Genomic DNA, 17,037 nt, shown 5'->3' with positions numbered 1-17,037 from the left:
GATTTGAGCGTACGTATACTAAGATCTTGCGCTCGCTCTGATGTACAACGTTTATACATACCTTGCGCATAAAGCTAGCACCAATTATAAAATATATATATATTTGAGATATGCGCGTCGTATCTAATAAATATTCATGCATCTCATAATCTTTGCACGTACGTTACGTAAGTTACGTTGGTATAATAATCAATCAATTATGATATAATCTTGCTCATGCTGGTATGGGTAACGAAAGAGAAACGATTATTAATTCACGATGAAGAAAGCATTTGGAATTATAATGCTCATTGCTCGTCGAACATGTTTCGATTTGCGCCATTTATTTAATTACCCATTTATACTCGTACTGATTTATAGCATATATATTCGTTATAAAATTGTAAAACAATGTCCGGTTGATAATCGACAGAAATTGACTGCAATTCAGATTTTACTGTAGTTGGTAAAATCATTAATTATATAATCGACAGTAAGTAATTATCGGCATTGCTAATGTGTTTTTGTAAAAATTTTAAATTAAATGTTGCCAAATGAATTATCAATTTTGATTACTAATTTTTTTACGCGAGAAACACAGTCAAGTTTCTCGATATCTTTCATTTTTCTAAAAGTTGCGATGCAAGTTTTTAAAATACGCATTGGCGGTTTACATTTATGCGAATGCGAAACACACGTGGGATACGTGAACGGTGGATCAGTGTAAGAGAAAAGCAAAAAAAGAAGAAGAAAAATAATATTATTTTACACTTAAAATATAAGAAAGTAAATCGCTGTCTCTCTTCGAGTATAATTTTTATTTACGTCAAGTTTCTCCGTTTTATTGAGTCTTGTCTCTTGTCCACGTGCTGTGCCCCGATTCTAACCTAAAAATGGGTAACCGCAAAAAGAAGGTATTGTTTATTTGTTGGAAAGTTTATTTATGATTAATATAAATTAGTAACGGAAAAAATGTTTAATAAAATTATTGTTGTAAGCCAATGTAAAAATTGAGCGACGATTTACGCGCGCACATATTCCATGTAACGGTATTGAAAACATAAAACTAGAGGTAGTTCATTTTTCTAATTAAAACGAGTTTTATTTAGGGTCGATGTGTAAAGCGAAATAAGCAAATAAACGTTGGAGAAAAGGAGGAGTTAGTGAAAGCGCCTCATTCGTTTGTGTTCCATCGTGGATTGCCAGGAGAACGTATCGTCGAGCTCACTAAAGATTTTCGCAAAGTTATGGAACCTTTTACAGCTTCGTCCTTAAAGGCGCGAAAGAAGAACACTGTTAAAGACTTCGTCTCAGTTGCGAGCGTGCTGCACGTTAGTCACATGTGCATATTTACAAAAACGGAGCTGGGAATGTACCTCAAGATCTGCAAGTACTGTATTCGCTTTAATCAAATTTATCGATAAGGGGATCGTTTAAATTAATTTATAAATTGATTTGTTAGATAATATTTTTAAATAATTTTCACAGATTGCCTAGAGGACCCACGCTTACTTTCAAGATACACAGTTTCTCCTTAGCGCGAGATGTTGTATCTATGTTAAAGAAGCAGCTGGTATACGAGGAAGCCTTCAAAACTTCTCCTCTGTTGGTTTTAAATAATTTTAGTGGGGAGGGCATGCAACTAAAACTTATAGCTTCCACTTTCCAAAACATGTTTCCAACTATAAACCTGACCACTGTAAGTCTTGTAAAGCAACCACGTCAAGAAACGCAGTTTTGTAAAACCAATTTGAGAAACGTTAATTTATAAAATAACGTTTTTTCTCGGCAGGTTAATTTGAGTACGATCCGTCGTTGTATATGCTTAAATTACAACGCGACGTCAAAAACCATTGACTTCAGACATTACGCGATCAAGGTTGTACCTGTAGGTTTATCGAGAGGCGTCGAAAAGATAGTGCGAGCTAAAGTACCGAATTTATCCAAGTGTCGAGACATTGCCGAGTTTTTAACTAAACCGATCATGTCCGAAAGTGAAGCGGAAGATGACGAAAGTACTCATGTCACGTTATCGCAAGAATTGTCTTCAAGAGGGAATCACGCTAATTGTAAGAGCGCGATTAGATTATCCGAGCTGGGACCGAGAATAACGTTACAGGTTAAAGAACTGATCGAGACTGATACGAGTAATAAATTTATGGATATTTTATATTTTTATAAAGTTAATTTTTCTGTTTTAGTTAATCAAAGTGGAAAATGGACTCCTCGATGGCGAAATACTTTTCCACGAACTTGTACGCAAAACAGAAAAGGAGAAACTTGCGATAAAGAAGAAGAGAGAAGAGAAAAAGAAATTGAAGGAGAAAAGAAAGAGACTGCAAGAAGAAAATAGAAAAAAGAAGGACGCGCAGAAGCAAGAACGCAAAGAGAAATCGTGGAAGGGAATTCTGAAAAAGAAAGAAAACGACATGCTCCTACAAAAAATCGCAAAAGAATCTGCTGAAAAGAACCAAGTAGAAGACGACGATGCGCAGTATTATCGTGAAGAAGTAGGAGAAGAGCCTGATAAAGGTAAATATACGTAGAATGTTAATTAATATCTTAAATAGATTCAAGTTTTCAACTTGCAATTAGATACCACAATGTAACAATGTGATTTTTCGTTTCAGATTTATTCCAAGCAAAAGTTGGCACAAAGAGGCCACGTAAGCACATGATGAGATATAAACCGAAGAAAGCAAAACTTGACGAATCCTAAAGTAATATTAATTAATTTGTGAACGACAAAATATCTCGGAAATAAAACGTTATATTACAGAACTTCTTCAAGTGTCAATACATTTTTGCAAAATATATAAGATACATAAGTAAGAGCATTAATTACACGCTTTAATTTGTTCAATGTCAGAGTATCTCTGTTACGAAAGACAGAAAAATACATGAAAGGAAGTAATCCTATATATAGTTAGAAAGTCAAGAAAGTTATTAATGCTTTTTCCACGTTCCATAGGAAACGTTTTGCATAAAATCCTTATATTATGTCTAGCAATATTTTAATCGTGTAAGTAGAACGTCGATTTTGCCAATATGTAGTCTAAATAAAATTAAATTTAAATTTTACATTTCTTTGTTACACAAATCTCTTATTAATTGTGATTGTCTAACTTTTTCCTACATATATTTTGTGTATAATTCAAGAATATAATTATTTTTTCATCGAGATATTTCTTTTCTACCCTGCAATATAAATTTAATCTGGTGTATTCTTTACTCTGTATTCAGAGACTGTGTAGATTTTTACATAGATTTATCATCAGTTGTATCTTAAAACGGTATATTATAACCATTACGATTATAAACGATTATAGTATAACGTTACTATTGTTTTTGAAACTACACATATAAAATAATGTAATGCGTAAAACTAAAAAGCACAATTTAAACAGTGGCTAAAATTTAATCTTTATAACTACTTGGTCATGTAATACTTTAATATATACACCTTATGCCCTGAATTAAACTATTATTTCTTATTATATCACAGGAGTTATATTATCTTAAAAACATGTAAAATTGGCAAAAAATATATTGTTATCATCCGTAGTCGACGTATAAAATAAGTAATCGGGTAATCGAGTTTGCATCTCTGTGTTACAAAAATATAAAACTCTACATCTGGTATTATCGTAACATTAAAAATATTTACATTTTATATATGCTCTATATATTATGTGAACTTTAGAGCAATTATCAGAGCCGTCAATGTTAAATTCCATCAGAAGGCCACCAGAATTACACAATTTAATAATTAGAGTAATCGATGATAATTTGGTCGGTATATGGCAACGCGGTGAAATATTCTCGTAAATCATGAATTTTTGGAATGGAACAACTTCTCGTACTCTTCTATTTGCTTCTCGAGTTCTTTTATAGTCCTCGATCGAGACCGACACACGTCTTTCATGATCTGCTTCTCCTTCTCCAATTTCCTTATTCTTATATCATCCTGTACAAAATATCGTTATATGTGAAACATAACGTATTAATAATTATTAATGACGATGCAGTCACATCATGGAACTTGAGCAATCAATGAAACAAAATGTTCTTGCATTTGCATATTTCTTTTATCTTTAAATTTTGAGACTAAACAAACATTGAGATTGCTCTAATTCCATGGTATCGACATACACTTACATCGATTATGCCGCTGCTTGTGCCGCAAAATCGCAACAAGTTGTTCGGCATCGTCTGACATGTTTGATCTCTCCTATTTACGAATCTCTGTTTGCATACGTCACATTCTTTCACGCTTGTACGCACCAAGGCCATCTGCAATCGTTTGATTTCCGCTTTTAGCTCGCTATTCTGTAACAACAATGCGCATTTATGAAATTGATCAAGTTATTTACAATCGTAATGAGGTTCGTGATAATTAAAGTATGACAGAGTACCTTGTTATTATACGCCGATACCTGTTCCTGTAGTTCTTTACACTTCGCCTGATATGGGAAACTTCCGCTACGTATTTGCAGCTCCAACGTCGCGATCTTTCCATTCTTCGACACCACCTCCAGTTGCAACTCTCGTATCTTGGTCTTCAACGTCACGCAATTGCATTCATCATCGTGAGACTTGTCAGCCCTGTCGGAGGACGAAAAGCTCGTTCGCGACTGATAATTTGGATCTTTCCTCTCGAGAGCTTTGATCTTGTCCTGTAGTTCGTCAGCCTCGACACGACACGCGTAATACTTGTCTTGAAGCCTCGCGTTCTCGGTGTCATGCTCGCGAATAACTTCTGCCAACTCGTCCAATTCTCGATCGAGCTCCGCGTTCTTTTCTGTCAATGACTTTATCTCGCTGGTATAATTCTCGATGTCCCTGTTCTTCTGATTCAACTGAACTTTCGTCGCTTCCAGTTCTAATGCAATTTTGTTCTTCTCTTGTAGCAAGTCGTCGAACTTCTCGCAGGCTGTATATGTATCATTATGTCTGGACCTGAACGATGACATAGCTTCCTTCAGTTCCCGATTGTCTTTGCACACCGCGTCGTACTGGCTACTCAAGATAACCACTTGCTTCATCAGATCGGCCTTCGCAGCTTGTAATTCCGTTATCCGATTGCTAGCACCGTCCAAATTATTTCGCAAAGACCTATTCAAGTCCTTCAGTTCTTCCATTTGTTCTTCCGCCTGGACCTTACTCGTACTATTCCTGACTCGCCTTTCCAATGTCGTACACTTACGTTGTAACGTCGTGTAATCGTCTTTTAAAGCGTTCGTCTCTTCCGTCAAGGCTACGTTCTTGTTATTTAATTCATCTATCTGCTTGTTCAACTCGGCATTCTTCAGTTTCACAAAGTTCAATTGATCTTGAATCGCATCGATCTCCTTCTTGTTTCCCATTTTCAGGATCTCTATTTCCACCTTGTACTGCTCTATGCTGGCTTTCCGCTCGTTGATCTGTTGCTTCAACAGCTTGTTCTCGGGCACGATCGTCTCGAAATTAGCTTTATACTCCGTCAGCTCGTCGCATTTAGTTTTCAGAAGTTCCTTGATTTCCGCGATACGTAACTCTTTCTCTTGCAATTCCTTATTCAAGTCATTGTGAGCTTCCGTGAGCTGCTCCAATTCGACTTGCATTTTTTGAATAATTTGATTGTTTTTCATTAATTCGTTATTTTTTAGGTCTATAATGTTCTTCAGTTGCTTCTGATTAGCTTCGAGACCCTCGATGTTATTCGTCAGTTCCATGTTTTTCGTCTTAAACGACTCTATTGTGCACGTGAGATCTTCGAGCCGCTTGTTGTACGCCTCCTTCTCAGACTTTAACTTCATCTGAAATTCTGTTTCTTTATTCTTGAACATTTCTTGCGCTTGCTTCTCTCGTTTCTGCGCAATAGTGATGGCCTCTTCATTCACCGTGTCGATCTTACAATATTTATTGTATTCAATTTGCAAGTTATTGAGATCCGCCTCGAGCAGGCTATTCTTCTCTCTCAATACCTCTCTGTCGCGATTACTCTCTTCCAAAAGTTGCTCCAAGCGCGCTATTTCTTTCTGCAATCCCTCAGATGCAATTTCTCGCTCGGACAAGTCCTTCTGAAGTTTATCTATGTCGCACTCCAGTTCTCTCGCCCACAGCGACGTACGTTTTTCCGCGTCTACGCTCTGCCGCTTTTCATCCACGAGCTTTTCCTTCTCCTTATCGAAATGCTCCTGCATAGTCTTCACTATTTCCTTCTCTTTCATCAAAATAGTTTGCAAGAATATCTGGAACAGCTCATCCACCGATTTATCCATAAATTCCCGAGTGTCGACTTTAGGTTTGAGAGACTTGATCTCCTTAATGATGTTCATAGAAGTGTCGTTCAAAACATTTTTCAGCTTCTTGTTATCGTCGGCTAATGTCTTATCTTGCTGTGACTTGGATTGATACTCAGTTTTCATCTTCTCAAATTTATCTTCTATGTCGCGCAGCTTGATCAATTCCTGTTTTAGGTAATCGTTTTCGAAAGTGCACTTATTTATCTTTTCATCAAGTTCCGTCAATCTATTTTCCGAATCTTTAGAATAATTAGCGAATTCCTGCGAGATAGTTGCTTTAGAGTTGATCAATTCTCCGTTCGTTGCCTTTAGTGACTCCAGTTCTTCCTTATATTTTTGCTTCAAAAGAACGATGTCGTTGTTGAGCGCTTCTTTCTCTTTCTTTATTAAATCTAATTCGCGTTCTAAGCAGGAATGGCTTTGACGTAAATCATTTACTGTTTGTTCTTTCATCACTTTGTTTCCTTTTAGACTTTCCACTTCGACTTCAAGGAGTAGCTTTGCATTTTCAATCTCTTTAGATTTTACTGTAATTTCTTGAAACTTTCTCGTCATATCTTTTAGCTCGTTTTCGAGGATATCGGCTTTCTCCGAAGCAGTAGTACGAACGAGTTCACTTTCCGACAATTTCTGCAACAACTGTCCATTAACGGTCTTCAACGTATTAATTTTATCCACTAGCGATTCTTTCCCATTAATAAACTTTGCTAAATCTGTCTTGACGCTTTCGTTGTTTTCTTTTATCTTCTTGAAATCATTTTGCAAATCGCTCATAACTTTTTCGATATTTTCTAATCTTGATGAAATTCTACTTGGAGATTTCTTGGTGCTGGAAATCTGTACATCATCGGTCGGCGTCGAATCCGTGATCGTGTTATTTTGCAGTTCTTCGATCTCATTACATTTTTCTTCATACAAATACGATAGCTTATTATGATCCTCTTTCAAAATTTGTAATTCGTTATTTAGAGATTCAAGTCTTTCTTCGACGTAGCTGACATTCATGTTCTCCGAGAAACTGGCATTAAGAGATAAGTTGCACACACTTATGTTTACGTCTTCTTTAGCCTTTAGCATAAGCGCGTCGCTCTGTGCGAATTTGCTATTGAACTTTCTCTCATAATACTCCAATTTACGATTAAGATTCTTCACCTCGAGCTTGAGCGTTCTTCGGCTGTCGTTTAACTCGTTCAAATGGATACACTGAGTACAAGCACTTAATTTTAAATCGCTAAGCTTTCCATTGAGATCCTTGAGATGTTTAACTTCCTCTTGCAGACTTACGATTTTTGCTTCGGCATTGTCGTCTAACATAGATTTATCCATTGTATCATTTAAGGTATTGGTGTTGAATAATGTCGACAAATGCATGGTATCGTTACCAGAATTGCACTTTCGTGTATTGTCTAAGTCTTCTATGGTTTCCATTAATTGACTGGATATTTTCGAGTTTTCATCGTTTAAAACTTTCATGTTAGTTTTCAGCTCCACCAGCTCCGTTTTCAACAGAGTATTCTCCGTTCTCAGTTGCTCCGTATCGCTGTTACCAATATTCTCTTTATTCTCCAGTGACAATTTTAGTTTACTCCGTAGAATGTCACACTCTTGTCTTAATCCTTCATTCTCTTCGATTTTGTCCATCAAATCGGTGGAAAGTTCACTATTTTCGACTGTTAAATCTTTATGTTTCTCCATAAGATCCGTTAATTTATCTTTGTAGCTGCACTCGTGTTCAAACAGAAGCGATTTACTCTCTTTTAACATTTCAAGTTCTTTCGTTTTGTCTGTGATATCGGATACCAATTCTGTATTTCTTTCTGTCAATGAATTGATCTGTTCTTCATACTTGTAAGTCATCTGCTCTTCGTTTAAGTTCACCTCGGGCATTCTCGAGCGAAGGATTTCTAATTGTTCGTTAAGATTTGCTAAATTATTCTCCAGCTCGAGTTTTTCATTCAATATCTTTGAGTTTCGCGCGTAAAGCTCATCGATGGTCTGCTGAGATTGAATAGCTGATCTCTCGTTACTTTCCTTCTCCATTATTAATTTACTTGCCAATTCGCTGTTCTCGGTTGTTAACAAATATATAGTTTTCTGTAAGTTTTCTATGTCCGCTTTTAAACTTCGCACATCGTGCTTTATTTCATCTAATTCTTGATTTTTTAAAACAAGATCTGCAGATAATTTAGCGCTATCATCTAGAGACATCCTCGAAATTGATAAATCATCTATAGTTTTAGAATCACCGTTGCTTAAGTTGTGTTCGTTATCCGATATCGATTTCGCTGCCTGTTCTTTCAAGTATGTATTTTCGTTCTGTATATCCCAAATACTTAGCGAGTCATTTATACGACTATCCAGATAATTACGTTCGTCTCTGCTTTGATTGTCCGTCAATTCCTTTCCAGGACTCGTTGATCGTTGATATGATATTATAGAGTCCTGTTCATTTCTTTCAGATATCAGACTTGCGACTTGCGCATCTAATTGAATCTTTTGTAATTGTTCTCCATCCGATTCGTCTCTGGCTGAAATACGATGCTGAGAATTGGCCAGCTTTTCTTCGAACTCGTGAACCGTAGACTCGAAGGCTTTTGTTTTCAATGTGAGACGTTCAATCTCTTGTTCCATATCATGACTCTTCTGCAACTGCAATTCCTGTTCATTTATTCTATCCTTCATTAAATTATTATCCAGTTCCGCTTCCTTTGACTTTTCTTGTAGCTTACGAATTGTATCTTCCAATTTATTTCTTTCAACCGCAAAATTTTCAATAGATTTGCCTTGTTCCTCAATCATTTTCTGCACTTCCGCTTGACGTACATTTAATTCCTCCTTGATTGAATTGTTACACGATTCTGCTTCCTTTAATTTCTTTTTCAATTCGGAAATAATCTGTTCCGAGTTATTTTCAGGTGTACAAGTGGTCTCTAAACTGTCAATTTCATAAATATTTGCTTCATATCCATCTAATTTATGTCTCAGTGAACTGTTTACTAGTTCTACTTCTCTCAATTTCTCTTTCAATTCATTAACTATACCTTTGCATTCATTTTTCTCGATTGCAAAACTGTCAACTTGATTCTCCAAATCGCAAGTCTTTTGTATATATAGCTCCTGTGCATCTAACTTACTTTTCATCGAACCATTCATTAGTTCTAGTTCTTTCAATTCGTCTCTTAACTTACTATTGATTCGTTCAACTTCCATTTTTTCTTGGATAATATTCTCTAGATGTTGAAATCTATTTAAATCTTGCTGGTTTTCATCCATCTCATTTTCCTTTGCGTTAATTATTACCTTTGTGTCTATTAGTTGCTCTTGAAGTTCATCGATAGTAAGTTTAAATTGATGATTCTCAGATTTAAGTTGTGCAATCTGCTTCTCTTGATCTTGATATTTCTGGATTTCTAACTGTTGCTCGTTTAATTCATTTCTCATCGAGTGATTGATTTCTTCCGCTTCTTTTAATTTATTTTGCATTTCAGAAGCGGTACGATCAAATTCATTCTTTTCTTCTTGAAGATTTTGTAGCATTTGTTGCTGCTCATCCAGTCTATTCGTCATTAAATTATTACTCAATTCCGCTTTTGTTAATTTATTTTGAAGATCAGTTATTTTACATTGCAATTCATCTTTTTCGGAAGAAATAGTTTTATTCGGCGAGAATTTGTCTAATTCTACATTCTGTGTCGTTAATTTATCTTGTAATAAAATATTGCATTCTTCAGCTTCATTAAGCTTTTTTCGCAGTTCAGACGCAACATGTTCATATCCATTTTTTTCAGCTGTAAGAAGGGCTATCTGTTTTTGTAGTTCTGGAACTTTTTGGACCTCTATCTCTAGCGAAGATAATTGCGTGACCTTCTTTTCTAAATCTGGTACTTTTTGTAGCTCTGACTCTTGCGCGTTTAGTTTATCTTCTATCAAAGTGTAACGTAATTCAGCTGCAGTTAACTTTTTACGAAGATCAGACGCTATGTGTTCGAAAAAGTTCTTATCAGTCGTGATATTTTCCAACTGCTTTTCCAACTGTGAAAACCTTGCAAGTTTTTCCTGAAGTTCAGAATAATGGTCTTCAATATATAGCTGCTTCTCCAAGGTTGTAAATTCTTTAAGCTGTGAATATTCTTCTGTCAAATTATGAATTCTGTCCCGTAGAGTCTGCTTTGGTGTACCAGGAGATTGATGGCTAGTTATAACAAAGAATGATTAAAATAATCATAAAACAAGTAATTCAAACAAATTAATTTTTCTGTACAATTTACCTTTCAGTCTGAATAGATATATCAATTTTCTCAGATGTAGTGCTATCATCGTTGTAATTTATAGGCGACTTGTGAATAATTACGTCATCTGTAAATTTAACACGATTGTGTTTACGATACGTCACAAAAGTATCGTCATCGCTACTATTTTCTTCTTCACGATTTGCCTCACTATCCATCAGTTCCAGCTCAAAATCAGTGAAGGCTATTTGGAATGCTGTAAAAATAATATATATATTGTAGCTTTAACTTATATTTTAATTTATCAAGATATTTAATTTGCATCGTGCAAAAAATTAACATACATGCATTCGCAATATCAGCTGACTTTCCGTTGCGAGATTTTATAGGCGACATTTCTTTGATCGGTGACAAATTCGTGCACATTTGAAATGCAGATGTATTCGACTTGTATCCACCAGTGCCGCACCATGTCTGTCTCCTTTTTTCTTTAGTCTTAAACGATACTGCATTATTGCAATTAGCAGAAGTGACTATCCGAGTTTGCAACAATCTAATGCGCTCTTCTAGGGTCTGATTAATGCGTTCTTTCTCCTGTATCTTAGATTCCATCTCTTGATAATCGGTCTGTTGAGTTAGCTGTTTCATTCTCTAAAAAAAAAAAAAAATAATTTATTACATTAGTCAACAAATTTCACGATCTGGATATTATGCGAATATCTTTGCTCCTTAAGACTATATTGGATTACTATTATCTTATAGTTTTGTATAAGTGGCGATTGTGGCGCAGAGAGAAGCGCGCTGCTCCAATGAACCGAAAATCCGAGTTCAAATCGGACCAAAAATCGTCGGTTTTTATTTGATCGTCACCTTTCGAAAAGCAAAGGCAAACTACTGAGAGGATCTTGCCTAAGAAATCTTCCGTACAAGAGTCTTTAATGCTGTTTAGCGTTAAAGACTGTAGGTCTCATAATATCTAACGCACAGATATATGCAAAGGTTGCAGTACTTGGAATTGAGTAAGCAACATAAAAACCGTTTCATAACATATCGAATAATATATAATTCATGTATGTTATTTATATCTAAAACTTGTTGAAAAAATCAAAAAATTGTTTAACAATCAAACATAAATTACATATTTACAATTATAAAAGTTACGACATATTAAAATATTTCAATTACATGTTAAAATATTAAAAATTATAACACGTTGAAAACTCGTGTAATATATTTACCTCTAATTCTGTATGTAACTTGTCTATCTGTTTCGCATATCGTTTTAAGAGTACACCATCGGACATAACTTCATTGATTTCAGGTTTATTTTTTATGTTTCTAGCTCTAGATGCGAATCTAGTCATTAAAAAAATTAAATACGAGTTACAACATACTCACACACACACACGTTTGACGTTAATATATATTAAATAATTTAACAAGTAAAAATACTAACGACAACGTGCATTGAGTTTCATCCAGTGCAACAGGCGTTACCGCACATATTATGACCGTCATTGCATTGCCTCCCAACGAAGCTTGAAGCAATCGCGTTAATTTACTATCCCGGAAATTTATAAATTTCTGTGAGTCTTGTGACTCACTCAACTGCTTTATTACTAAGGCCAATGTAGAAAGCGACAAATTAATGTGACGTCCTTCTTTAAAACGTTCTCCAGTGGCACCTGTCTGACGCGCTCTTTCCGAACCAGCAAGATCGACCATATTTAATTGCGAAACTTGTATCGCACCATCTGAGTTAGCACCAGCTTCTCGACTTTCAATCGTCTGGAATATACAATTTTCGTTACAACTTTCAAGTTTGCAGTATTATATATACGTAGATTACTTTACGTAATAATCTTTTTGAAATATTTTACGTATAACGTTAAAAAAAAAAATTTGGCATACTTACAATTCTGAATATCGTATGGCTCCGGCTACTTCGCTCATTCATATTTGTTTCGCCAATCCTTCTGTTCTTATTACCTTTGTTCATAATTGTTAAAACATTCTCCGGACAATTTGTAACTTCTTCCTTAGATTTTACGAACACTTGGCCATTCAAATCTTCATGTATTTTGAGATCCGTGAAGTCTTTGCTCAAGAGATCATTGACCTTTTCGTTGTAAATTTCCAAGTACGATACCCTGAAGAAGTTAACACGCCGTCAAAATGCTATCCGCGTTATAACTTGTACATAAAAAGCTTTTAGAAGTGGATAAGAATCTCAGAAATTTTTTTATCGTAACACAAATATACCAACCTCAACAAAAACTCACGTCCCGGAGTGTTAGCTATCGCATCAAACATATGTTCGATAGCCATAGGTATTATTCCAGGCTCTTCCGAGGTACCCATCATAGTGTACGTTTTGCCAGAGCTCGTCTGCCCATAAGCGAACACCGTACCGTTAAATCCATTTACAGCGGCATCGACAATAGGCCTTACGACATTATCGAACACATCGTTATTGGTGGAGTCCACGTCAAAAATGTGATCTGCAAATACAACACCATGTATCAATATAAATAATTAGGAAGTCTTGCAAGTCAACAAGTTTTCACCTAAATAAATACCGCAATGTATTTTACGTTAAAAAATGTCTAATAAAAAACATTGGTTGAAAAAACTAGAAAATGCTCGTACAGGTCGGATCCGAGTTCGCGGAAGCTATGACGCGCGACGCGCGTCGTGAATCTTTATACGACGAGTCAAGAACGAAAAACGGCGAAACGCCGGTATTTGTCCGTGCGAGTCATAACCTCACATGACGCGATTCAAGTCGGGATAAGCATCGATGTGCTATATAGTTCCAGGCACCTATTTTCCCTCAACCGAGGGATAACAACGACAAAAAAAAAGATTCTCAAGTGAACATTGGATGACTGGTACAACCAGTCGTATTTCGTGACGCGAACGCGCTTTTCTGCATCTAAAGTGAGACAAAATACGCACTCGGTTGAAGGGAAAAAGGAAGAGACGAAATACGGCGGGAGATGCGGCCAAGGCCAAGAGAGAAGCTAACGCGTGGCGGAAGAGAAATCCTCGAGAAAGATACGCCGGGACAAGTAAAACGTGTCCCGAATTCGCGCGTATCGAGATTCATAATTCGTACACATTATAAATTCGTACCGAACTCGAATCCACCGTCGGTTCGCTTCCTCAGCTCGGCGTCGTTCGCCACAATGGTGTTTCCTTGAGTCACCCATTGTATCGGCGAATTCTCGTCCTTCTCCCGCTTGATAAGCGGCCTAACCTTGATGGCCACTTTAACGCTGTCCGACATCGCGATCTATTCCTCTCGGTCCCGGTTAAGTATCGCGGTCGAGGACGCAAGCCTCGTGTTTATCGTCGCACCCGAAAAACGCACTCGCGAACGCGAACGCGCACCATATCATCGACAATCGGCGATCGGCGGCAGCAGTCGGCGGAAGACTGAACGCTTGACGCTCGTTGCTCGTTGGTTGCCACTGCCACTTGACACTCGTTGCTACGTTCAAATTCAAATCACGCCTCGCCACGCGTGCGTCGATCGTCACTCGATCGCCGCGTAGCTAAAATCGGTCGACACGAGATGGTTTTTGGACCGCGGCGAAATTTTTACAAACGATACAATTGAATGTTAATTTTCTGCAAAGTTAGATTAGGAGCACATACAAATAAATTTGAAACACTTGTAAACGAAACACGACCGACAACGTTTCACACCGACGTTGAACACGTGTCGCGTATTACTTGCGCGCAGCGCGCCGCCGTCGCCGCACAGTCGAGCCCCCGAATCCGGCCAATCACGTTCGGCCGCTTCGAGCGGCCGCGCGGCGGTGCGACGCAGCGCGGCGAGCGCGGCTCGCCGGGCTCGCGGCATACCAGACCAGACCGGACGCCATGCTAGGCGCGAGTGCGCGGTGCGCGATCGTTGAACCGCTGCGTTGAACTTGGAAGCGGCGTACGTTCGAAGTCGCCGCGCGGCTGATTGTTTTCGCCAGTGAACGGCTCTGCCTTGCCACTTGTTTCCGTCAACGCTCGGTGTGTATCGTTACCCGCGGAAGTCACTCGGCTATTATTCCTCGATGACATTCGCCGTGCTCTGTGCCGTGTTTTTCGGAACGCGCACGTCCGCTCGTTTCTACGATTGGCATTCCTGCTCCTCGTTCCGCGGGCCGCGGGAATAATCGACTGCGCGAGTGCAAGTGTCGAGTAAGTTTGTCGGGACGAATGTGCGCGAATCGCTCGAATCCATCGCGTCGGTGTCGAGGCGAAGGCGCGTAAGTAATGCGAATGATTTTCGGTTTCGTTGCGAGTTGCGATATTCGCGGGCGACAATCGTAGTGCCCGTCTCGCCATTGGAGTCGAATGTAGCATTCACATTTATCTCGTGCCGATGCTTTGAACGCTGTGCCGGAATCGTCGTGTGTAATTTATCTCCGAGAGGAGACTGATCGTGAGTGACATTGTCGCGTCGAGAGTGATTCGAGTAACGGAACGCCGCGCCGTGTGATGTACATCGCCCGTTCGCGAAATAATCTCGTACATCTCGCGTCGCGTAAGTTAGCGGCCGGCGCAGTCACGATTCTTCGCCGTGCAAAGTGTTAATAATACAGTTTTACTTTCGCGAGTTTTTTTTACCAACCATCCGCTCGACACGCGTATTAGTATATCGCGCCAAGTTGCCGACAATGCCGACATCTTATATATTCAAACATTTCATCGCTGGGCCATTAAAGCGATAATGGGCCATTAACGCGGAATGAATTTAATCGGTACGATATATTACACGGTAAAGCACTTCCTTCCCATGCGGGGGTACGACCTTGGCGAGGTGGAAATACTCTCGTTCTGCTTGGATAAAAATCTAAAGACGGGGAAGCTAGCGTCGTACCCCCTCGCGTCCGCCGATTTAATTGAATAAACGAACCGCAGCCGGTTCGTCGCGGAGTGCCGTACACAGTGTCGCGCGCGAAAGACTTTTACTTATAATTAGTCCGCGCGCGCGCGTAGTTGATTATCCGCGAGTGTCCTGTGAGAGGAGGAGACGACCTAACCAGACCTAACGTCCTGAGAGGAGGAGGAGGTCCGAGAGAGACATCGGGCACCGGCGGAGCAACCTTGGGGTAATTGTGTAATTTTAATTTCGATAAGTTAAAAGTAATTAAAGAAAGAGAAGTTATCGAAAATTTTATGCTTGCAAAGATCTTCTTCGATAAACAGATACGTATAGAGACGCGTAAGAATTAACTTTTCAAATATCAATAATTTTGAGCGCTTTTTTAATTTAAATTTTATATGTTTGTACGTTACAGTATCGCCGTAGCTGCGTGGCTGCATAACTCCGCCCGTTGCGCATCGAATCGGTGAGTCAATAAATAATTTTTTTATCGAGGTAACGAATCTACGAATAATTAAATATAGAGCAATAATATATCTCGGTACGTGCCGATTTACAATAATTTGTGGTATGAAAATATTACATTTCGTAGATCCATTGCCTTAAAATGGATGAGCTAAAATTGATTATGGGAATAAATATTTAATCTTGGTATCGTTGGTATATTGTTGTATTTACTGATTGTTATTGATTTATTGTGCGATTGCGATTGTGCTTGAGGAAATACTCGCACGCTTCGCACGCACCGAGCTCGTGAAGAACTCGTTAAATTACGTTAACGAACACTGCCGCGTTTTATATATATAAATTACTTTTGAATAAAGTTTTTAAGTACATAATAAATTAAATTTTTGAATTTTTATTACATAGATCAATTTTATTTAAAACTAGAGTAAATAATAAATAATTTAGACACGAGAGAAACAAAAAGTAAAATAATTCTCTAATAATATTAAAGTAATGATTTTTTAAATACAAATCTTTTTTTAGATTTCTTTGAAAAATTATTTCTGTAACATTATATATATATATATATATATATATATATATATATATAATGAGAAGTAAGACCATTACGCGAGCATTAATAGATGTTACGGATATGTGTTACAATAATACATATAAAAATTTGATATGAATTTTCCGTAACATCTATTAATGCTCGTGTAACGGTCTTACTTCTCATTATAGCCTTTGCTTCAAACGAGCGAAAAATAAGTTTCTTATTATTATATATATTTTTCTTTTCTTAAACAAAAGAGATAATAAGTAAAATATTGTGTTAGAGTTAGATGTTGTAAGAAAAAGTATTTGTAGATAGGGAAAAATTATGAGTTAGGATGTGTTTTATTTATACTTACCCATTTTTATTCATTTCCATATATTTAACCAAGATTAAATATTTATAAATCGATGCAAGAAAGCAATATATAGATATATTTAGAATTTATTGGATAGAAAACGTGATAAAATTATTTATTACTAAAATTTATTGTAACAAAGCATCGATTTGACCCTAATTTTTTGTAGCCTATTCATCTATTTTTAATTGAAAAATTGGCTTTATGCTAGATAAAGTCAAGTTATATGACGTGAGATTCCAAATATTCTGTCGAGATACTGAAAATTTAAATTATTTCAGAACTGATGATAT

General features: G+C 37.3%; 2 protein-coding genes across 2 annotated transcripts; one reads left to right on the top strand and one right to left on the bottom strand.

Annotated features, from left to right (window-relative positions):
• Positions 1-642: 642 nt before the first annotated feature.
• Ppan (Brix domain-containing protein peter pan) lies at positions 643-3,060 on the top strand. Its single transcript, XM_077424775.1, has 6 exons — positions 643-893; positions 1,089-1,369; positions 1,468-1,678; positions 1,772-2,098; positions 2,181-2,511; positions 2,610-3,060. Exons 1-6 carry the CDS (start codon positions 873-875, stop codon positions 2,696-2,698), a joined length of 1,260 nt encoding a protein of 419 aa, XP_077280901.1. The 5' UTR covers positions 643-872; the 3' UTR covers positions 2,699-3,060.
• Positions 2,594-13,948, bottom strand: LOC143907787 (uncharacterized). The gene is made up of 10 exons (XM_077424755.1): positions 13,631-13,948; positions 12,762-12,996; positions 12,411-12,645; positions 11,952-12,283; positions 11,734-11,851; positions 10,840-11,146; positions 10,535-10,751; positions 4,395-10,458; positions 4,138-4,308; positions 2,594-3,946 (listed from the first exon to the last, which is right to left on the bottom strand). The coding sequence occupies exons 1-10, from the start codon at positions 13,782-13,784 to the stop codon at positions 3,809-3,811; spliced, it is 7,971 nt and encodes a 2,656-aa protein (XP_077280881.1). The 5' UTR covers positions 13,785-13,948; the 3' UTR covers positions 2,594-3,808.
• Between the last annotated feature and the right edge of the window lie 3,089 nt (positions 13,949-17,037).

This window comes from Temnothorax americanus, unplaced genomic scaffold (assembly GCF_048541705.1).
Source record: "Temnothorax americanus isolate GAGA-0224 unplaced genomic scaffold, ASM4854170v1 Scaffold9, whole genome shotgun sequence".
Lineage (NCBI taxonomy): Eukaryota > Metazoa > Arthropoda > Insecta > Hymenoptera > Formicidae > Temnothorax > Temnothorax americanus.
Note: the sequence above shows the minus strand (reverse complement) of the source record. Positions and strands in the feature narration are given on the sequence as shown.

What these genes read in the sequence shown, in the direction of transcription:
- Ppan (XM_077424775.1), top strand. Translation starts at nt 873, where the DNA reads ATGGGTAACCGCAAAAAGAAG. An exon ending in CAACTATAAACCTGACCACT is followed by an intron (nt 1,679 to 1,771) that starts GTAAGTCTTGTA and finishes TTTTCTCGGCAG; the next exon opens with GTTAATTTGAGTACGATCCG. An exon ending in GACCGAGAATAACGTTACAG is followed by an intron (nt 2,099 to 2,180) that starts GTTAAAGAACTG and finishes TTTCTGTTTTAG; the next exon opens with TTAATCAAAGTGGAAAATGG.
- LOC143907787 (XM_077424755.1), bottom strand. Translation starts at nt 13,784, where the DNA reads ATGTCGGACAGCGTTAAAGTGGCCATCAAGGTTAGGCCGCTTATCAAG. An exon ending in GAAACTCAATGCACGTTGTC is followed by an intron (nt 11,852 to 11,951) that starts GTTAGTATTTTT and finishes TTTAATGACTAG; the next exon opens with ATTCGCATCTAGAGCTAGAA. An exon ending in AGCTGATATTGCGAATGCAT is followed by an intron (nt 10,752 to 10,839) that starts GTATGTTAATTT and finishes TTATTTTTACAG; the next exon opens with CATTCCAAATAGCCTTCACT.